Source organism: Globicephala melas, chromosome 8 (genome assembly GCF_963455315.2).
Source record: "Globicephala melas chromosome 8, mGloMel1.2, whole genome shotgun sequence".
NCBI lineage: Eukaryota > Metazoa > Chordata > Mammalia > Artiodactyla > Delphinidae > Globicephala > Globicephala melas.
Genome location: NC_083321.1, coordinates 50,107,523 through 50,127,901, shown reverse-complemented (window position 1 = coordinate 50,127,901; position 20,379 = coordinate 50,107,523). Strand labels below are relative to the sequence as shown.

The 20,379-nt window shown below is 56.4% G+C and overlaps 1 protein-coding gene and 1 pseudogene across 7 annotated transcripts in view; one reads left to right on the top strand and one right to left on the bottom strand.

Annotated features, from left to right (window-relative positions):
* The window catches only part of ARAP1 (ArfGAP with RhoGAP domain, ankyrin repeat and PH domain 1), a 64,378-nt gene that overhangs the window by 22,196 nt on the left and 21,803 nt on the right, over nucleotides 1–20,379 (top strand). For 3 of the 7 annotated variants that reach the window (XM_070046158.1, XM_060303647.1, XM_060303646.1), the window contains exons 2-12: nucleotides 1,476–2,027; nucleotides 13,269–13,438; nucleotides 14,019–14,086; nucleotides 14,689–14,819; nucleotides 14,961–15,116; nucleotides 15,643–15,712; nucleotides 16,016–16,136; nucleotides 16,543–16,745; nucleotides 17,291–17,400; nucleotides 19,452–19,535; nucleotides 19,847–20,046. In XM_070046158.1, the coding sequence (XP_069902259.1) occupies nucleotides 1,519–2,027; nucleotides 13,269–13,438; nucleotides 14,019–14,086; nucleotides 14,689–14,819; nucleotides 14,961–15,116; nucleotides 15,643–15,712; nucleotides 16,016–16,136; nucleotides 16,543–16,745; nucleotides 17,291–17,400; nucleotides 19,452–19,535; nucleotides 19,847–20,046 (1,822 nt within the window). In that variant the 5' untranslated portion in view covers nucleotides 1,476–1,518. Of the gene's footprint in view, nucleotides 1–1,475; nucleotides 2,028–6,069; nucleotides 6,415–13,268; nucleotides 13,439–14,018; nucleotides 14,087–14,688; nucleotides 14,820–14,960; nucleotides 15,117–15,642; nucleotides 15,713–16,015; nucleotides 16,137–16,542; nucleotides 16,746–17,290; nucleotides 17,401–19,451; nucleotides 19,536–19,846; nucleotides 20,047–20,379 lie in introns of those variants that run through there. The other 4 variants (XM_030836168.2, XM_030836161.2, XM_060303648.1 and 1 more) reach the window with 3 other exon arrangements.
* LOC115841830 (small ribosomal subunit protein eS12-like) lies at nucleotides 18,842–19,231 on the bottom strand (annotated as a pseudogene).

The following is a 20,379-nucleotide window of genomic DNA, read 5'->3' as shown; positions in this document are numbered from 1 at the left end:
TGTTGTGGTGCACAGGCTTCTCGTCATGGAGCTTCTCTTGCTTCTCTTGTGGAGCACGGGCTCTAGGCGCACGGGCTTCAGTAGTTGTGGCACGTGGGCCCAGCAGTTGTGGCTCGTGGGCTCTAGAGCACAGGCTCAGTAGTTGTGGCGCATGGGCTTAGTTGCTCCGCGGCATGTGGGATCTTCCTGGACCAGGGCTCGAACCCACGTCCCCTGCATTGGCAGGTGGATTCTTAACCACTGCACTGCCAGGGAAGCCCGATCGTGCACATTTCTTATTAAGTTTATTCTCGGTGGTTTTTATTTTGTGATGCTATTATAAATGAGGTCTTTCATCCTGGGTTCTACCTGGTCATTGCTTATAAATATCAATTCTGTTATATTAATTTTGAACCCAGCTATCTTACTAAATTCTTTTATTGTTTGTAATAGTTTCTCAGCTGAGCTTCTCGGGTTTTCCAACTCCAAACTCGTATTATTGTTAAGTAATAGATTAACTCTTCTTTCCCAGTTTTTATACCAATGATATATTTTTGTTGTCTAGAACTTTTATGATGATGGAAGTTTTTCTACTGATTTTCCATTAAGCAAAGTGCTGGTTTTTATTTTAAGGAAGTGTTGATCCATTTCTATTTTACCGATACTGCAATTTTTGTTGAAGTATGCTGGATATTGAGTTTTATCATATGCCTCTTTAGTATCTGTGGAGATGAACAGATAACTTTTTTCTTTTGATCTGTTAATCACTGCTTTGCATCATCTGTTCCTTGACTCTTGCCAGTTCAGGAGTTCTTGAGTATTGGTAGGGGACCTTAGTCCCCATTGCCTAGCGCTCAAATGAATGAATGGCCTTTCCTATACATTTCCCCCTGTCCCTCCTTGGGGGTGGGGGTGGGGTTGCTCACTCACAGGACCAGGACCCCAGAGGCTGTGTGATGCTGGTTGCCTCATCTCCTGGGGTATTCTGCTTCCTCCAGGGGCGTGGAGGTGGGGGTAAGGCTCAACCCACAGACTGGGCCTGCAGGGGAACCAGCAGTGGTATCCCTCAATCCCACCTGTACTTGCTAACCCCTGGGCCTGGCCCTCAGCTGGAAACTGGCACCTCAGAAGGAACTGGGTCCTTGCCTGGGTCTTGCAGCGGGCGGGAGGGAATGTGTGTGCAGACACAGCCACAGCAGTGGCCAAGGCTGTGGATGGGGGTTCGGGTAGTACCAACTCTGAAGGCCCTGGAGGGCTTCCTAGAGGAGCTGGATGCTAGGAGGCCACAGGGGTGGGGTGTCAGGTTTCAGGCAGTGGGAGAAGCCTGCGTGTTCAGGGACCAGGCAGTACCTGGCCTTGCCTGGCACATGGGACACAGGGGAGAGGGCTTAAATACAGAGCTTACCCATGGCGTGGGAAAGCCACAGAGAATTGTTGACTGGGGACCTATACCTGGGCAACCATGCCTCTGACCTGTGCCCATGTATCTCTTCCAGGTCTGGACAGAGTCCTGCTGGCTGGCTTCTGCTGACAGGAACAATGGCAGAGGCCGGGGATGGGGCCCTATCGGTGGCCGAGTGGCTGCGGGCACTGCACCTGGAGCAGTACACGAGGCTCTTTGAGCAGCACGGACTGGTGTGGGCCACAGAGTGCCAAGGCCTCAGCGATGCCCGCCTGGTGGACATGGGCATGCTGCTCCCCGGCCACCGCCGCCGCATCCTGGCTGGCCTGCTCCGTGCCCACACGCCCCCAGCCCCTGCACCCCGCCTCACCCCACGGCCCGTGCCCATGAAGCGTCATGTCTTCCGCTCACCACCTGTGCCCACCACTCCACCGGAGCCACTGCCCATGGCTGGAGAGGATGAGGGGCTACCCACTGCCCCACCCATCCCGCCCCGGAGGAACTGCCTTCCACCCACCTGCTTCTCCCCCCCATCCACGTCTGCCCCAGACCCTGTGCTGCCCCCGCTGCCTGCCAAGCGGCATTTGACAGAGCTCAGCGTTCCGCCTGTGCCCCCTCGCACTGGGCCCCCCCGCCTGCTGGTGAGGTGAGTGGATGCCGTCCAGAATGGAGGAACATGGGCAGAGGATCTAGAGGGTTGTGGGGGAGTCTGTGGCCTTTGCCACTAGGGTAAGAAAGGCACCTTGGTGGAGGGAATAGCATGTGCAAAGCTCAGAGGTGGGAAGCACCGTCCACGGGTGCTCTGAGCAGACAGTGTGGCTGAGCTGTTGTGTGAGCGAGGGTGGGTTCGTGGATGGCGCTGGTGGGACATGCTGTGAAGCCCAGGCAGGGAGCCCAGGGAGGTTTTAAGCGGAGCGATCAGATGAAAGCTGAGTACGGAAAGGATGACCCCGGCTGCTGCTAAGGTTGATGGGGGAGGAGGCTGGGAGACCAGTGAGAGGGCGCAAGGCCAGGTGGGAGGCCCCCGCTCAGGCTGTGCTAGTGAGACTGGAGAGAAGTAGGCATATTGGAGAGGTCGGCCCTAGCGTGGACAGGACTTGGGGACGGCCTGGGCATGAGCAGAGAGGGAGAGAGGAGGCTCATGGCGTCCAGGTTCCCATCTTGGGTAGATGGTGGTGCAGTTCCTGATCTGGGACCTGGCCACAGGAGGGAGCTTGGGAGGAAGTCTGGAGTTCAGTTTGGGGCCTGGTGAGTGTGGGATACTGGGAGACCAGAGTGCATTTCTCAAGTCAGGAGGTAGTATGTGGAGGAAATGGGAAGTCTAGAATGAAGAACTCGTCCTGGGGGACGCAGCAACTGCCCTGGGCCTGGCGCGGGTGCTCCCGTCTTCCCCTTTCACACTGCTCCTGCCACATGTCACCCGATCCTGGAGACACTTCTCAGGCCACATCCTACTCACCCTCCCTCCTCCCCAGAACTGTTTTCTCCCCTCCTAGCTCCTGGTACTCCTTGTTTTCTTGAGTTTCCTCCTAATTCTGTGGACACGCCATTTAACCTCCTTTACATATGCCCTCCCTTCCTGCCATTTGCTGGGGTGCCCAGCTTGGAGGAGCATCCCCAAGTATGGCTGGATATGTGGGGTGTAATGGAGCTTTATTGCAGCACTTGGCCAAGTCACCCTAATCTGGGAAGGCTTCTTGGAGGAGGAAGAGAGATGCAGAGAGAGGTCTCCTGGTCCATGTTACTGTTGGGCACTGTGCTGGGTGCTTTGCTCACATGCTCTCGTTTGATCCCTGCTCAAGTGCTCCGGGGCGTTTGTGTCCTGTTTTCAAGCAGAGAAACTAAGGCTCAGAAAAGGGAGGGCGCCACTGGCTGGATCCATGCCAAGTATATGCTAGGGGAGCCCCGTGGGGAGGGTCTGGGAGGTTTTCCTCACCCAGAGAGGGGCATAAAGTAAAGGGGCCTTCAAAGCCAAGCCAGGGCTGTGGTGTTTTGAGATTTGACGGGTGAAAGCACAAAAAGTTTATTGTGCCTTTCCCGGGTTCACACAACTGGGAGCACCACTGGGGTCCCCCGGGAGCCTGGCTTATAGACCGAACTGGAGTTTCCTGGTGCCACTGCACCCTCTAGTGGCCACTTTCTTGCATGTAGGAGTAATTTCTCTTTTCTTTAACTCCATCGTTAGGATGGAGTGTGTGTCTGTCTGTCTGTTTGCTTGTCTCTGGGGGTTGGGAGTGGGTGAACAAGGGCAGGAGGCAGGGCCCTGTCCATAGGAAGTTCACGAAGGCTGAGGAGGCAAAAACCCCAGTCGAGGAGTGGAGGCCTGGGTTCCTGCCTAGAAGGCAGGATACCTGAGCAGGTCCAGCTGGCTCCATGACTCTGATTAGGAGCTGCCCCTCTGGGCCTGTTTCCCCATCAGGTGTCCTCCTTGGCCCTCCATGGCCCTCCTAGTACTGACATCTGAATTCAGGAGACTTTCTGGGTAGAGCAAGGGACCTACCTTCACCCCAGGGTACCAGGCCCCACTCTCAGATCCTCAGGCTGAACTTAGCCAACGTCTGGGAGAGGCCAGACTCCCGTGGTCAGGAGTCCGGCCCCTTGTAGCTAGAGGACCCAAAATTCATTACGTGCTCACAGAACTTGTAGGCAATTATTCCTTGCAATTTGGGGCTGCTCCTTAGGGCAGAGTGGCAGGTGAGCTGCCAAGCCTGGCTTCCTGTGTCCTGGGGTCTTTGACACTTGGAATTGTGGGCATCTGCAGTCCTAGCATCCTGGGCTCGCAAGGTGTACAAAGTCTTTAAAGCCCAGAGGGAGAAAAACTAAGGGCGGACAGAGCCTCACATATGTGTAACAGGTGAAGGCTGGGCAGGTTTGGGGCGAGGATTCAGCCTGACTGGCTACCCTGTCCCCTCATAGCCCCTTTCTATGACTCCAGGCTCCGTGGTGCACAGTGCAAGACTGCTCAGCCTGGCCTGCTCCTGCCCCCCTTGCAGGAGTCCCCGCTTCCTGATGTGGCCTTCCTGTCCTTGCCTGCACCCTCTAGTGATGAGGGTCTCACCCTCTCAATCATAGGGCCTCTTACACCAGATCAGGTGGTGACTGAGGGAGCATTTTTGCCTGGTTCCGGTCCATCACTGGGCTCCCCAGGAGAATCTGGGATCTAGTGACTCCACATGAGGGCATGCCTGGCCAGTTTGTGTGTGTGCACCCCTAGGCGTGTGTCTGTCAGGATAGTAGTGTGTCTGTGTATTTTTGCATCCGCACATGTCCTAAGGGAGGCGATGTATGATCCTAACATATGCACACAGGTGGGGATTTGAAACTGTATTATGCACCATACAGTTTCAGTGGTGACTTGCTGTAGTGTGTGCAAATTTATCAAGGCCTGTGTGCACGCCTACACGTGCCCATGCGTACTGGTATTGTGGGGACTCCAACAGCGTGAGTGTATTGGTGAGTGCGTGTGATGTGGGTGGTGAATTGGCATGTGTGTTATTTGTGTACTGTCAGGTGTGAGCCAGTGTGTGCTCGTGCTGTGTTTGCACGTGCTGCCAAGAGGCTGAGCCCCCTAGAATGTCAGTTCCATTCGTGCTCAGATGCTCGTCAGTTTCATCTACGACTGAATCCCCAACATCTGAAACAGTGCCAGGTGCCTAGCAGGCACTCAGCAAGTGTTTGCTGTGTTAGTAAATAGATGAGGCCTGCATGAGCTTCTGTACTGCCAGGCGCTGAGCACATGTGCTGCCCGTGCAGACTCACCCCTAGTGGACCCTGGACAGTAGGGTTACAGGACACCCCAAATCCCTTCCCACTACCCAATCTCTGTCACCCCAGGCCTCTTAGAAAGGGAGAGACTTCAAGGGAGGCAGGCAGAAAAGGAGCAGGGATGGGGTCCTCTCCCCTCTGCACCAACTGGGTCAGGACTCTCAGAACCAGGTTCATTATTCTGCCTGGCCTGGGAGGACCCCATTGCACCCTCAAAGGGTTTGCACACCCACCATCACTTAAGCCTGTCATAGGGAACTAGCTAAGTCCAGAGATGCTGAGAAACTTGTTCAAAGTCACACAGCCCAGCTCAGGGGAAGCTGATGTTCAAACCCTGCCTCCTGGCCTGGGACTGTCTACTCAGCTTTAAGTCTCATAGATGTGAACGCTCTGAGCCTGCTTCCCTGAGCGTGGCAGAGAGGTCATTCCTGATCCAGGGTTCCAGGGTCACCCTGCAGAGCCCCTCCTAGGCTGCTCTGGGCCTCTGTTTCCTCCTCTGACACCTGGATGTCTGGAGATACCTTGGGAAGAGGGAGTATTTGTCCAGACGGGACAGCTACCAGCTAGAGTCACACTGCAAGGCCTCCCACCTGTGCCCTCGACCACCCTGCAGCCCAGCCAATCCCTGGTCTTCCTGAAGGCTGATCACTTGTTGCCAGGGCAGAACTTGCTCCCTTCAGAGAGCCTCTTTCCCAGCTTCTCTGGGCCTCCTTGTGGGCGTGGGGAGGGGCCAGCCAGGACCAGGGCCTTCTGGGTGTTCACTCTGTAAGGTCCTGCTAGATGGCACTGGGGTGGCTTGTCCACTCACTCCAGCTGGGTGGGGGGGCAGCCTGGGGGCGGACAGGAAGTGTCTGTCCCGGGGGATTCTGGGTGACTTTTCTCTCTGTCTCAGTCCGTGTTTTCAGGAAGTGTGTGTGTTGGCCAGGGCTGCAGGGGGGTGGGGTGAGGCGGAGAGCAGGAAGCTAGAGGAGACCAGAGCTGGATTCAGACACAGACACACACGTACACATACACACACTCACTCTCCCGGACAGACCCACAGTTACACACAGGAACACACACTCAGACAAGTGATCACAGACACTCAAGACGCAAATCACGGGTGCACAGAGCCATGCCTGGACCCAGACGTGGCCTCAGACATACGCAGGGAGTGGGGCCGGCCTGTCTGTGAGACCAGCCCAGGTCGGACACAGGCTGCACACGCTGGGCCCGGCTGACCAGAGCCACAGGAGTCCTCGGGCCCCGGACCCAGAGGGCGTCAGAGGGTGAGCGAGGGGCCGCTGTGGGCTGGGCTGTCGGCCAAGGGAAGGTGGGGAGGCTCCTCTGGCGGGCCTGGGAGGGCAGGAATCCCTGTCTGTCTGTCTGCCACCTCTCTGCCTGCTGGGTTTTCTGTGCTGGTCTCCTCCCCCTCCCTTTTTTACTCTCAAAATTTTCTGTCTTCTTTCACTTTGTCTACATTTTCTGTTTTTCTCCTGCCCTTTCCTTTTCTCCCCTCTCTCTTCGCCCTCTCTGCCCTGGGCTTTCCAGGTCTCCATCTCCCCATAAACCTCTCTCCCGGGTCCACTCGGAGCCCCCCGGGGCCTGTTTCCTGGGCTTCACAGACTGCTCCTCTGTGGGGTCTCTGCCCCTCAGGGATCTGGTGCTGATCTCGGTTCTGGCTCCCTGCACCCCACTGAGGATTGCCTCCAGAGGCTTAGGTGACTTCTCTCAGGGTCAAATTCAAGGGTGCTGTGGCTCTGGGCAGCTCCTACCAGAGCCCCCTTGCCCTCCCTGCAGTCCAGGTGATAGGAAGGCCTGTCAAGGGCTGGCACTTAGCTGGCGACTTCCTATCCCTCCTTCCAGGGCTGGTGGTGTGGTGGGGGTGCCTGTGTCATTGGGGGGCTCCCCCCAATTGCTGTGGTCCCTAATGAGCTCAATAACCCTGTGCTTGGGCCACTGGGGACATAGAGATTCCTCTAACCAGGTCCTGTCTGTGTACCTGGCTCTGCCCTGCGCCCTTGGCTCATCTTTCCATAGGGCCCAGCAGACACCTGCACCTTCTCCTCCAGCCAGGCCAGCCCTGGGATGGGGGAGAGGGGCTAGTACAGTTGTGAGCCACCTGAAGGGTGAACTTCCTCCCCCCACTGCCTTCACAAGCCAGCACAGGGTCAGGCCTGGGAAGCAGGAAGAGCTGCCATGGGAGACCTGGGCCTCAGCCCTTTCCTGCCCATGACAGCAAGACTCCCAACTGTGTGAGCTTAGAGGAGGGAGCAGTTTGGGTAGACTTCCTGGTGAAGGAGGTGTGTCCTGAGCACAGGGGAGTCGAGGAATCAACAAAAAAAGACTCCCAGCAGGATGTCTGGCACATAGGGGGTACTTAGCAAATGATAGCTGCTATATTGTTCCAGGGTGAAGTACAAAGAGCTGGGTGAAACCTTGGTTTTGAGGGTGGATGCCAGGTCCGTGGGGCACTGCTGTATGGAGGGATGGAGAGCTGCTGACCTCCAGTAATCAGTATGTGAGTGGGGCGATGGTCATTCATTCATTCAGAACACAGTCCAGGAAGCCCCCTCTGTGTTGGGTGACGCTGTGGCATGGAGAGGGATTGGCCTGAGGGGACTCACAGCATATGCAAAAGCTGAGAGGCATACCGCAGACATCACGTCTAAGCAAGTGAGACCCCAAGAAGGGCTTCTCTGCCGTGGCTTGGGCAGAAGTAAGTAGGACAGAGCCCGGAAAGCGCTAGAGGGGCTGACCCTTGGGCCTCATGATGGAGAAGGAAGGACGAGGGCAGCCACGGAGGAAGAAAGAAACCTAGGGCTGACTGAGGCCTGGGCCCCAAGTAGGATGAGGAAGTGGGCAGTTGGGAAAGATTGCCCCTGTGGGACGAGGAGGTCAGAAGAGGAGGCAGATGTGTCCAAATCAGAGTCTGATCCCACCTCTTGGCCCTGCTGGTGAAAATCCAGGAGCTGGGTTTGGGCTGGGTCCCTCCAAGGCCTGTGTGACCCTGTAGGGGGAAAGTCCTGATTCCAGGACAGGGTATAGGCCTGAGTCCTTGGTCCTCTGAGGTCAGTTCAGTGAAGGAAACATTGACAGATACAACTATACTGAGTGCTCAGAAGTGTGGGGACTGGAGACGCCTCAGAAGGCCCCTGGGGCATGAAGGGAGGCGCAAAGTGGAGGGGGAAGATGTATGATTTGCACCTTTGGAAGGAGAAGTAGGAGACGGCCAGATGGAGTTGCGTTCCAGGTGGAAGGAACAACATATGCAAAAGCCTGGAAGTATGCATTTATGGAACGCAGCTCAGTCAAGGATGGCTGGAATGTAAGAGTGGATCAGTTCAAGGCCAGCCTGAGACATTCAGGCTGCCCCACTCTGCAGCCCTGCCCATCTACCCTTATGGTGTTTGACATAAATAGAAAGGAGTGAAGGGAGAACCAGGGGCCACCCTGGAGGAGAGGGCTGTGGGACAGGTTCCTGGCCCATCCTGTGGGGCCTGAGCCTCCTTCAGCCACAGGCAGGGTGAGAAAGTTGTGCTGGTGACATGTGGCAGTTGGCTCTCCTTACTGAATTATCAGTGAGCCTGGAAGCAGACCAGAGAGGAACCTGAGGCTCAGAGGTAAAGTGACCTGCTTTGTAAGGACACAACCTGATGTGAGGTCTAGCTGGGATGCAAGCCCAGACCCACCTGGCTGCAAAGCTCTGTCTCTTACCTACAGTGACCACAAATCTCATTTCATCCAGGACAGGCCTGCTTACATCTGTTGCCCTGACATAGTTATTAATAGGGCCTCTTTTAACTGTCAGAAATGTTCTGGTTTATATGATTAATTATATGGTCACTCTGCTCTTACCCGTTCTGGCTCGGGACCCTCATATATCCCTCAACCCACAGATACAAGGTTGGCTGTGTGTATTTGCCCTAAACCAATAAAACAAACCTTCTTAGGCTGAGGGCCCAGGCTGGAGTGGGCCTGCCCAGGAGTGCCCAGATCCATATGTCACTTGGATAGAGGAGAAAGGGCCTTAAGGAGCAGAGGAGCCAGGAATGAGGGGCAGGGGGTGAGCAGCTCTGTGTGGGCATCTTGGAGGCTACCTAGAAGAGGCCCATTGAGCCGTATTTTGAGGTACAGATAGGCTTTCCATGGACTGAGATGTAAGGAGAGGGCAGGGAGATGCAGGCAGGAGGAAGTGGTGTGAGCGAAGGCTCATAGGAGGGACCACTGAGCCCCTGCTCAGGTTTGGGACTGATCTACTGGTCTTGTGGGGTCAGAGATCAGTGGGGAACATCCCAGCTGGACCTTAGCCGCAGACTGGAGCTGGGGCTGCTCTAAGGGGTGCAGGCACTGAGTGGCCAGGACTCTGGCTGGGTTAGGGTCATTCTGTGGGCACTGCCCCTTCCCCTGGGATTTTCCCACATCCGTGCCTTCCTGATACCACTTCTCCTTTCCTGGGCCTGGCTCTGACTCAGCATGACCCTGGTCCCCTATGGTAGGCAGGCGGGGGGTCAGCTTGGAGGCTTCCTGGAGGAGGTGTCTATTATGAGGTTGGGAGGCCCATGGGGCCTCTTTCTCCCACCTTCTTGGCACCCTCTTCCTGCAAAGGCTTTGCTGGGAGAGGAGCCCTTAGTGTCTGTTCCCCTCTCCTTTCTTACCGTGGTAACACAGCCATCAGAGCTGTGATCACGTTTCCTTTTGGATGGAACATCAACCCTAGAGCTTCCTGGATCCTGAGTTGGGTGCCAGTGTGAGGAGACGGGCCTCAGAGAAGCCCTCAGATCCTGGCTGTGGCCTCCTCATTTGCCACTGGTGGTTGAGCTTTCAGCTGTGGTGCTGGATTTCCTGGGTGCAAATCCCAGCTGTGGGACCAAGGACAAATTAACTTCGTCTCTCTGTGCCTCCGTTTCCTCATCTGTAAAGTGGGAATAGCAATAAGCCATACGTTACTGAATGAATGAATCACCTAAAGCACCTAGAAGACAGCTGGGAAAACACACACACACACATAATTAATAAGAATTAATTAATCCAGGTCTTCATTTATTTATTCATCCCTGCTGAGTGCTGGGCATACAGTAGTGAAGAAGATGGGTGTGGCACTTGTCTTAGGGAGCCCACATGCTGGGGAGCCAGGCCTCAGGAAGGGCAGGACCCTCTCATAAGATCAGGCAGTGATGGGGGAGGACTGGGGGCCAGAGATGGGAGGACTGATGCCGCTTGGGCTCCGAGGATACTCTGTTGCCATCACCTTTGCCTCAGCACTGGCCCTCAGTCCTGGGGGAGGTGGGGAGGCAGGCCCACTCAGGCTGCTTGGTATTGGAAGGGCAGAGCCTGTCTGTCCCCCCTGCTCTGAGCCAGTCTGACTGGTCCTGGTCCAACAGCTTAGAGCTCTGTTGTCAGCTGATCACAGACTGGGCCCCCAAGGGCCCTTTCCTCTTGGAGTCTGGGAGACTGTGTGGTCTCCAAGGACATTGTACTTGACTAGCTGGGGGGCCGACACCGCAGGTCATGCCCTTGGGCCTGTGTGTACTCACTCAGCCTTTCATTTGCTTCTCTCCCCACCCTGTCCGCCAGCCTATCCACCTACCCATCCACCCCCCACCCACCCATCCAACATGCTCTTGTTGCTCACTCAGCCAGGCCCTATGGGTGGACTATGGGGATAAAGAGTCAAGTCCAAGGCTGCCCCTGCCCTAAAGAGACTCAGGGTCAAGTCGGGGAGACAGCCTAGTACAGTGTCCATCAGCGGGTCTTCATAGGTCCAGCTAAACCCCTACCCTAGGCCCACTTGGCATCAGATTCCCTGAAAAGCATGTAGAGAGGGAATAACTGGCCACCAGGACAGCAGCAGGTCTTCCTCTGCTGCGGGGTCCTTGTGGCAGTCAGCGCCACTGTCCACACATCTGTCCAGGAGCTGTTCTCTGTGGTCCTCCAGGGGGCAGCTCAGGGATGAGGGATGAGACTCACAGCCAACAGGTGTGGGCGCCACCCTGGCTTAGAGAACTCTTGCCCCAAGGGGCCAATATGTCTTGTAACAACCGCACAAGTGTGGTTTCAGGTCCCTGCACAGGCTGTGCCCGGTTATGAGCCATCACACTCTGGGAAGTCCAAAGCTCCGACTTCTCCCCCAGGTCAAGAGACCACTTACAGTTTCTCCTTAGTCTAGGTGCAGTTCCACACTCAGGCCACTTTTGCCAAAGGCACTGTTGCCTCAGAGCATGACTGACATACCACTTTTAGCAGGTTTCTAGGGGGAAAGAGTTTTTTTGTTCATTCTTTACCCTTGGAGAGGAAGGAGATAGGGAGCAGGGTAATGTGGAAGTAGCCAGGTGTCCTAAGAAGCACCCAGACTGTGGACTCAGGGTTCAGGTCCTGGCTTAGATGCTAGCACAGTACCTGGCACAAAGGAGGGAGGTAGTAAAAAGCAAAAGTTACTTGGAATAATTCATCTAAAGCTCATATCAGAGGGGAACATGGGCAGGGCCTGGAGGAGCAGGAAGGAGGGGTCAGGAAAAACTTTCAGAGAAGGGGCACTTGAGAAAGAAGTTAAAGAATGAGTAGATGTTCTCTGATCAGAGACCAGGGAGCAAGGTATTCCTGCAGGAGGCAGCAGCAGGAGCAAAGGCCCGGCATCATGGTCATGCCCCAGCCCTTCCTTGCCTTCTCGGCGGTCACACACTGTCAGCCACTGCCAGGAACACTGGGGCAGTGGACCAGGCTGAGATCACCAGGGAAGAAAGTTGCCCGCCCGCTCTGATGCTCTTCCTCAGCCCCTGCTGCATGCTGGCAGAGACAGCAGTTGGGGCCAGGCTTCTAGAGCTCAGGCACCTGTTCCGGCTGGTGGTCTCTGTGCATCCTGTGTGCTGATGCACGACACGCCTTGTCATGGTTAATCCTCCAGCCACCCTGCCACAACAGTTTTGTAGTCCTTATTTTACAGATGAGGAAACCGAGGCTCAGAAAGGCTAGGTGCTTGCCCCAGGACAGACAGGAACTGAGACTGAGGCGAGGTTGAAACCCACGTCTCTGATGTCCTTTGGAGACACTCAGCCTGCAGGAAGCAGTGCGATCTGTGCTGAGACAGACAGACAGGAGCACTGTGGCTGTGGGAGTTCAGGCACCTTGAACCTGGCCTTGGAGTCAGAGAAGGCTTCTGGGGGGAGTGATAGCAGAGATGAGAAGTGTGGTGGGTTCAGGTGAGTTTGAGGGGTCCTGGGGGATGGTGAATATTCAAGACGAGAGAAGATGGTCTTGATCCAGAGACCCACGGCTTATGGCCTCAGGACTTGGTTTCTAAGGCTCTGGTCTGTGCCCTTGGCCTTGATGCCCATTTCAGTCCTGCGCCATCCATTCTCCAGCAGACACCTTCTTATCCTTAAAATCTCAGGTCCAGGGACTTCCCTGGTGGCACAGTGGTTAAGAATCCGCCTGCCAATGCAGGGGACACGGGTTCGGTCGCTGGTCCGGGAACATCCCACATGCCGTGGAGCAACTAAGCCTGTGTGCCACAACTACTGAGCCTGTGCTCTAGAGGCCGCGAGCCACAGCTACTGAGCCTGTGTGCCACAACTACTGAAGCCTGTGCGCCTAGAGCCCGTGCTCCGCAACAATCAGCCACTACAACGAGAAGTCCACGCACTGCAACTAAGGGTAGCCCCCGCTCGCCACAACTAGAGAAAGCCCATGCGCAGCAACAAAGACCTAATGCAGCCAAAAATAAAAATAAATAAATAAATAAAATATAAATAAATAAAAGCTCAGGTCCAGCCTTCCCTGACTCCCAGGCTAGGATGCACACCACCCCCCACCCCTTTCTGGTCTTCATCTCTCTTTTAGAGTGGAGATCCAGTGGGTACATGTGGCTAAAACTCAGCACTTTGGGGACAGGTGACCCTGTCCCAGCAAGGCAGGGCCAGCTCATGAAGCCAAGGAAGGTGCCTGCTCTGGAGAGCTTGGAGGGTTTGGGGCAGGGGAGGGAGGCAAGGAGGGCTCTGTCTGAGTGTGTGGAATGAATGAGTTGTGCAGCTGCTCATGTGAGCTGGGGGGCGCAGTGGGTTTGAGTCCTGGTTCTGTCGCAGTGTCGCTGGCGCAGTGACTCAGCCGCACTGAACTTGATGCCCAACTTTTGGTCTGTTCCCAGCCTTCCTGCCAAGGAAGAAGAGTTACTGTCACCGCCACCATCATTCCCTCCCCAGCCAGAGCCTGAGGAGCCCCCGGCCATCTTCCCCCGGGGGCCTCCCCAGCCCCCATCTCCACCTCCCAGCCCCCCAGAGATTCCCCCGAAGCCTCTCTGCGTGCTCCCAGAGTTTGGTGAGTGCCCTAGCGAAGCATGGGGCTCTGGGTGGGTGGCCTGGGATCAGGGCTGGAGAGTCTGCAAGGGCGTAAGGATCGTGCTCCCCCGTTCTGTTGGGCCCTGCCACCGACCCACTCTGTGGCCCTGGACAGGTGAGCATCTTCCCTTCATCCTTAGAATGGAGACAGCACCCAGCTCTCTGACCTACTGACTGTTAGGTGTGGGCAGATGGCAGACTTCTTGGTTTGCCCGTGGTTTAAAGTCTGGGACTGTTTTCCATGGTCATGGGCAGTTTGCTTTTCCTTGGATTGTCCACTTTTTCTTGTCTCGATTCGTGTTGCTTTTTTTTAGCCTTTTTAAGACAGTCCCTACCCTGACCCCCAAGCTTGCTGCCCAGTCAGACCTCCCTGTGGTGGCCCGGCCTCTCCTTTGGCCGCCCCTAGTGCTGTCCTGTGAAGCCCCGAGAATATAAATAGCACTTCCTGTCCTTTGTGCCTTTTTTTGCAAGCCAAGCCAGGGTGGGGCAGGGTCTTTCTTAGGCTGGGGGAGGCCCGGCTTCTTTGCCTTTGAGTCTCCCCCTCCCCTCTATCTCCCCAGATGACCCTGACTACGATGAGCTCCCAGAGGAGGGGCCGAGGGCCCCAGCTGCCGTGATGACCAAGAAGGTGGGTCAGGCAGTGGTTAGGGTTTGGGCTGTCTGCCTGTCAGTGTGGAGGGCAGGCTACCCAGGTGCCTTTCAGACCCTGGGGACCACCAGATAGAGAGTAGGTAGCCGGCTCCCTGGAGAGTTCCCTTCCCCTTCACTGTCTTGCTCTGTGGGGGTCTGGGGGCTCTGGTTTGTGGCTCCAGTCTTCAGCTGCATCTGGATGGCTGTGTGGCCCCTTCTCTCTCTTGGTGTTTGGAGCACATCTGTCTTGGGGTGTCCCTCTGTCTCTGTTTCACTTTCTGTGTCCCCGTGTCACCCTCTCTCTGAGTGCCTTAACGTTCCATCCATGTGTCTTTTTCTCTATCCCTTTATCTTTCTGTCTTTGTCTCTCACCTGGGCCCGTGCCTGCACTGGTTTTCTCTGTACCTGTGACCCCGTCTCCCTGGGTCCCTGTGCAGACTGCTGGGGGCTGGGGAGGAGAGGAGTGTGAGGAAAGAGAAGTAAATGTGCAGAGTTGTGTGGGTCCAGGATGGAGTGGGCAGAGGGGGATGTGGCAGCCCCGAGTTGGGTGTGATCTGGGGCTTGGAGGGGAGCATGACACTGAGCGGGTCTGGGGAACAGGAGGACCCCCCAGTGAGCCAAGTCCCGCGGGCCGTGCGTGTGGCCAGTCTGCTGAGCGAGGGGGAGGAGCTGTCTGGGGACGACCAAGGGGATGAAGCTGAGGATGGCCACGCCTACGAGGACATCCCCAAGTAAGCGTCCTCTTCTCTCGGGTGGTTCTCCCACCCAGCTATCCTCCTTCCCCAAGCCCGACCCAGCCTCTCCGTGTCCTCCGCCCCCACCCCATGGGAGCCCCCACTCTGGCCTCCTCACTCCCTCTCTTCTCCCCCCAGTGGTGGATGGCACACTAGCAGCCTGAGCTCATCCTTGCCCAGCAGCCTCCTGATTCCTGATCCCCGACCGCACCCCATGGACGGGCTGCCTGTGGGCCCCACTCCCAGCCCACCGGTCATCAAGGCTGGCTGGCTGGACAAGAACCCACCGCAAGGGTGAGTGAAGCCTGGTGGGTCCTACTGGTGCTCTGCATGGTGTGGGCTCTAGTATACTGGTATCGCGGATCAGAAAACCAGAGGGGACAGGGTTATTGGAGCAGGTCTCCCTCCAGGCAGACTGTAACTGCCGATCATCCCCACCAGACCTATGCTTTATTACCCTTAACACTGAGAAGTCCTTTCTCTGGCGGTCCAGTGGTTAAGACTGCGCTCCCAATGCAGGGGGCACGGGTTTGATCCCTAGTTGGGGAACTAAGATCCCTCATGCTGCACAGAGCAGCCAAAAAAAAAAAAAAAAAAAAAAAAATCCCGAAACTGGGAAGTCCTACTTGGAGTCTGACATCAATCACTCTTGCTGTAGGTAAAAGTTCATCTTCTCAGTGACCACTTGGGATCCTTCCTCCCTTGGACCTGGCTGTTCCTAACTTTGTATGTGGCTTCCAGAGGGGGCTAGGGTGATCCCGGAGCCTCTCCCTAATTCCCAGTCCTTTGCTCTGTTGTCCCTCTGCCTCTGCCTCTCCAGATCTTATATCTATCAGAAGCGATGGGTGAGACTGGATACCGATCACCTACGATACTTTGATAGTAACAAGGTGAGGCCCATGTTAGTCCGTGATATGACCCTGCTTCAGCCTGGTCTTGGGTTGAACCCCAACACTGGACCCAGGTGGAGTCCGTCCCTAGATGAGTCCTCACCAGAGCTGTAGTGTGACTCCTTGAACTGTGTCCTCCTGGCCCATTGGCCAGCCTTGGCCTTGGCCAGGGTTGGTGTAGGGGCTGTCACCACCTGTGGGAGGTGGGGCTGCAACCTTCATTTCAACAGAGGTTGAGGGAGTCAAGGAGGGGCTGGGCCTCTGTGGGCCTCACCCCACAGTCGGCTCCTCTCTCTCCCCCAGGATGCCTACTCAAAGCGCTTTGTCCCTGTGGCCTGCATCTCCCGAGTGGCTGCTATTGGGGACCAAAAGTTTGAAGTGATCACGAATAACCGGACCTTTGCCTTCCGGGCGGAGAGTGATGGTAGGGAGGGGGGCAGGAGGAAGACTGGCAGTTTGGCTTGAGAAGTGAGGGAGGAGAACCAGGGCACATCTGCTCCCCCCACATCAAACCGAGAGAGGAGTCAACCCTCTGTGAGGTGGGGGAGGGGAGGGCCCCCTCTGTCCAGCTTTGTGCTGAGTCCTCAGAACCACACATCCCCATTTACAGGGGAGAAGCAGGCTCAGAGAGGCCAAGCACCTTGCCCACCCTAAGCGGCACAGCTGGGATTGGAGCCTGAGCTTGTCCAAGTCAGAGAACTTAGAGATAGGTGGGCCAGCCTGGGTGGGCTTTCTGGCAGAGGTGTTGCCTGAGGGGCCTGGAATGGGGAACCCTTAGGGGGATCCCCACCGGGCTGAGCTGGGGCTTGCCCCTTCCCCTGTGCCTGCAGCGGAGCGGAAGGAGTGGATGCAGGCCCTGCAGCAGGCGGTGGCTGAGCAGCGTGCTCGGGCCCGACTGTCTAGTGCTCATCCGTTGGGAGTTCAAGGCTCAGAGCCCCCTGACCGCGCCGGCAGCCTGGAGCTACGTGGCTTCAAGAATAAACTCTATGTGGCCGTGGTTGGGGACAAAGTGCAGCTTTACAAGAATCTGGAGGTGCGACTGGTCAGCCAGGCTGCCGAACCTCTCCCGTTTCCCCTGCCCCCCTAGTCCCTTAGCCCTGCCCCCCACCCACCTGGTCCTTCAGCCCCAACCCCTGCCCACCTGTTCCCTCAACCCCACCCACCTGGTTCCTCAGCCCCTCAGCCCCGCCCACCTGGTCCCTCAAGCCCCCACCTCACCTAACCTGGTCCCTCAGCCCTGCCCACCTGGTCACTCAGCCCCGCCCTTTCCCTTTCCCCCTTCCCCTGACCCAGCTGTTTGCCTGCCCCGCTTCCTGCCCCTAGTTCTGACCCCTCTCCTGCCTGGTCCCTGAGCATTACCCTCCCATCACCGCCCTGGCTCTTGCACCTCTTACTTATTGCTACATGGCCTCTGATCAAGGTCCATTTACCCATGCCCAGATTCCTGAGCCCTCCCTTATCTCCTTCCTGGGCACTTTCTAGTCCCTAAAGTACCACCTCCCCCTCCTCTCTGCCCCTTCCCTGGGCCTTGAGCCCCACCCCTCAGGCTTGCCCTCACCCCTTCCCACCTACTGCCAGGAGTACCACCTGGGCATCGGCATCACCTTCATCGACATGAGCGTGGGCAATGTGAAGGAAGCAGCAGACCGACGCGGCTTCGACCTCACCACCCCCTACCGCATCTTCAGGTGAGCCTCCCTCATTGTTCACCTGCATCCTCACTCCCTCCCAGTATTTTCTTCTTGCATATGTAGGAAGCTGCCCCTTCTTCTAGGATGGATTTCTCCCCTCTCTTCCCAGCCCTACCCACCCTGCTGGGCCTTTACCTTCACTTGCTAACCTGCTCTGATCTCTTCCTTCTCAGAAATCTCACTTATACCCCCCTCCCTCTGTCCATCACTGTCCCCCCTTCCCTGCCACAGTGCTTCCATATGGGCTTTCTGCACCGCCCACTCACCCTGCTATCCCCTCCAGCCTGCCCTGCTCCCTCAAAAGTGCTTGTCTGTCAATAATAGTTGCTTGCGATCAGAGGCTGCTCTTCACTCCCTATGTCATGCCCATCCTGGGTGCTTTTCCCTGAGCCTCCAAGACTCTACCATCTTGGTTTTCTCTGACCTCAGCTGTCCCTCAGTGGTCTGTCTCTGTCCTCTGTCTTCTACCTGGACGGACTCGCCCACTCCCAGGCCTTCAGCCACTGCCTCTGAGGCACTGTGCCATGCCTGGGTTTAAATCCTGTGTATCAGCTCAGCTGCCGTGACGGAATACCACAGACCCGGGGTCTTAAACAACAGAAGTTTACTTTCTCACAGTTCTGGAGGCTGGAAGTCCAAGGTCAAGATTTTGTCAGGGTTAGTTTCTGGCAAGGTCTCTCTTCCTGGCTTGTAAGTGGCCGCCGCTTCACTGTGTCCTCACACGGCCTTTCCTCTGTGCACATGGAGAGAGAGAGAGAGATGTCTGGTGTCCCTTCCTCTCTTTATAAAAAAACCTGCTCTTAGGACATTATTTAACCTTAGTTACCTCCCTAAGGGCCGTATTTCCAGATACAGTCACACGGGGGTTTGAGGCTTCAACCTGTGAATTTCAGGGGGACGCGCTTCAGTCTGTAACATCTGGGGTCCATCCTTGGGTCACTTCATGACCTGGGCAAATCACTTGGCCTCTCTGTGCCTCAGTTTCCTCGTCTGTGAGGCAGTCTCTGTAAAGCTGTATCTGATACAGCGTGCGGCGACTGCTCAGTCTAAACGATGTCACCCCTCCTCCAGCATCATCTCCTTCGCCCTTAGCTCAGATCTCTGCCTTCAGGGTCTTTCTCCTGAGCTCTAGAGCTGCACGTCTAATGGTTCTATGGACATTTTCCCCCGAATATTCCTCCCCAGCTCACTGCTCCTCCTTGGGCCCCATCTCCACCCACGGGGACCCCACCTCTCCTACTCATCCCTGTGCAAACCCATCATCACTGCCCCCGTCTTGCCTCCATCACTCCCTCACCTCCGTCTGGCCCCTTCCTGCAGGGCCTAGGCCTGTGGGCCCTCTGGCCTGGCGCCTGCCTCTTCACCCTTGGGCTGCCTATCTGTGACCGTCAGAGGATCCTTTTTCTTCCTTTTTGTTGAAAGCCAAGTTTGTATTTGTTCATTTCTTAGATTCGTAGTAATCTTTGATTGACGTCTATGGCCTGAGATTCTTTGCCATCCTCCTTAACTACCACACAACTGTAACCAGCTGCTTTCTCTGGAGTTTTCCTTCTCTGTCAGCTCTCCAGAGCCCTGCGCATTCCCCTAGATCCTTACTGTCATGGACCTTAATCAGGTTGATTTGGTGTTCGGCTCCAAGGGCCTCCACCGGCCTGGCGTGCTGGGCTCCCCCAGTTGGACGCAAGCACGCAGAGACGGGCTTAGCGCCTGGCTGAGGCCTTGGCAGCTCAGAAGATTCAGGCTTCGTGGGCGAGGGTGGTCTCGGCACCTCTCGTAAAGCAGCGTTGACGTCCATTCCATCGCCAGCAGCAGTGCCCTCCTCGGCCATGGCAGTGGTGGAGCCGAATCTTGAATGCACACATGTGACTTGGTGGCAGCAGGAAAAGAAAGAGCGAGAGGGAAAACATCTCTGTGTCCCTCACCCCCCTGAAACCCTCAACGGCTTCACTGCTGTCCTCTGAGTACACTCTGACCTCCTCTGCATGGCACAGGCTTGCCTTCTCTGTCTCCCAGCTTCTTTTCTGCCAGTACCCCCATCCTGCCCGCAGGCCCTGGAATGCCCTGTGTGCCCTCCTGTCACTTCACACGTGCTGTTCCCTCTGTCTAGGACACCTTTCTACCTCTTCACCTGGGTAAGCCCTCCTCATCTGTCAAGGCTTAGCTCGGGCACCATTTCTTCCCAGCAGCATTTTCTACTCCCTGGGCAGGGCAGAGCCTCCTCTGGCCCCTCCGCCCCCAGCCCTCATTCACACGTCTCTCAGGTTTGGGGTGTCCTTGCCTTTGTCCACGCCCACCCTCCCCACAGACCCTGGGCGCCTCCCTCTTCCGACAGTCAGCTCTCAAAGCATTATTCACCCCCCTTCGTGCTGTGCCACCTCATGCTGCCCCCAAATCCCTCTGAGTCCTTTCCCACCAGTCCCCTACCCCACTCCTGTGTCCCCAGCTTCTTGGCCGAATCGGAGCTGGAGAAGGAGCAGTGGCTGGAGGCCATGCAGAGAGCCATTGCCGAGGCCCTGTCTACCTGGGAGGTGGCTGAGCGCATCTGGGCCATGGCCCCCAACAGATTCTGTGCTGACTGTGGAGCTGCCCAGCCTGACTGGGCCTCCATCAACCTCTGCGTTGTCATCTGCAAGCGCTGTGCAGGTGTGTGGGGGGGTTGGGGTGCCAGACCAGGGCAGGACAGGGCTGAGGTGCTGAGAAGGCAGAGGGTCTGTCTGTCTGGTGGGGCTGGAGCGAAGGCAGTATCAGAGAGCATCGTTTATGAAGTTGCACCTCTGTGTCAAGCCTTTCCCACCGTGATTAACCTGCATGGCAGGGATTCAGCTTCTCACGTCATGAGTGGGGACACCGAGGCACAGAGAGGGGAAATGGCTCCTTCACGGTCACCTGGCAAGGAAGTGAGTCTGGATTTGAGCCCAGGCCTGTTGGAGTCTAGTCACATCAGAAGAGCGGAAGTAGGCCAGGTCTGGCAGGGCT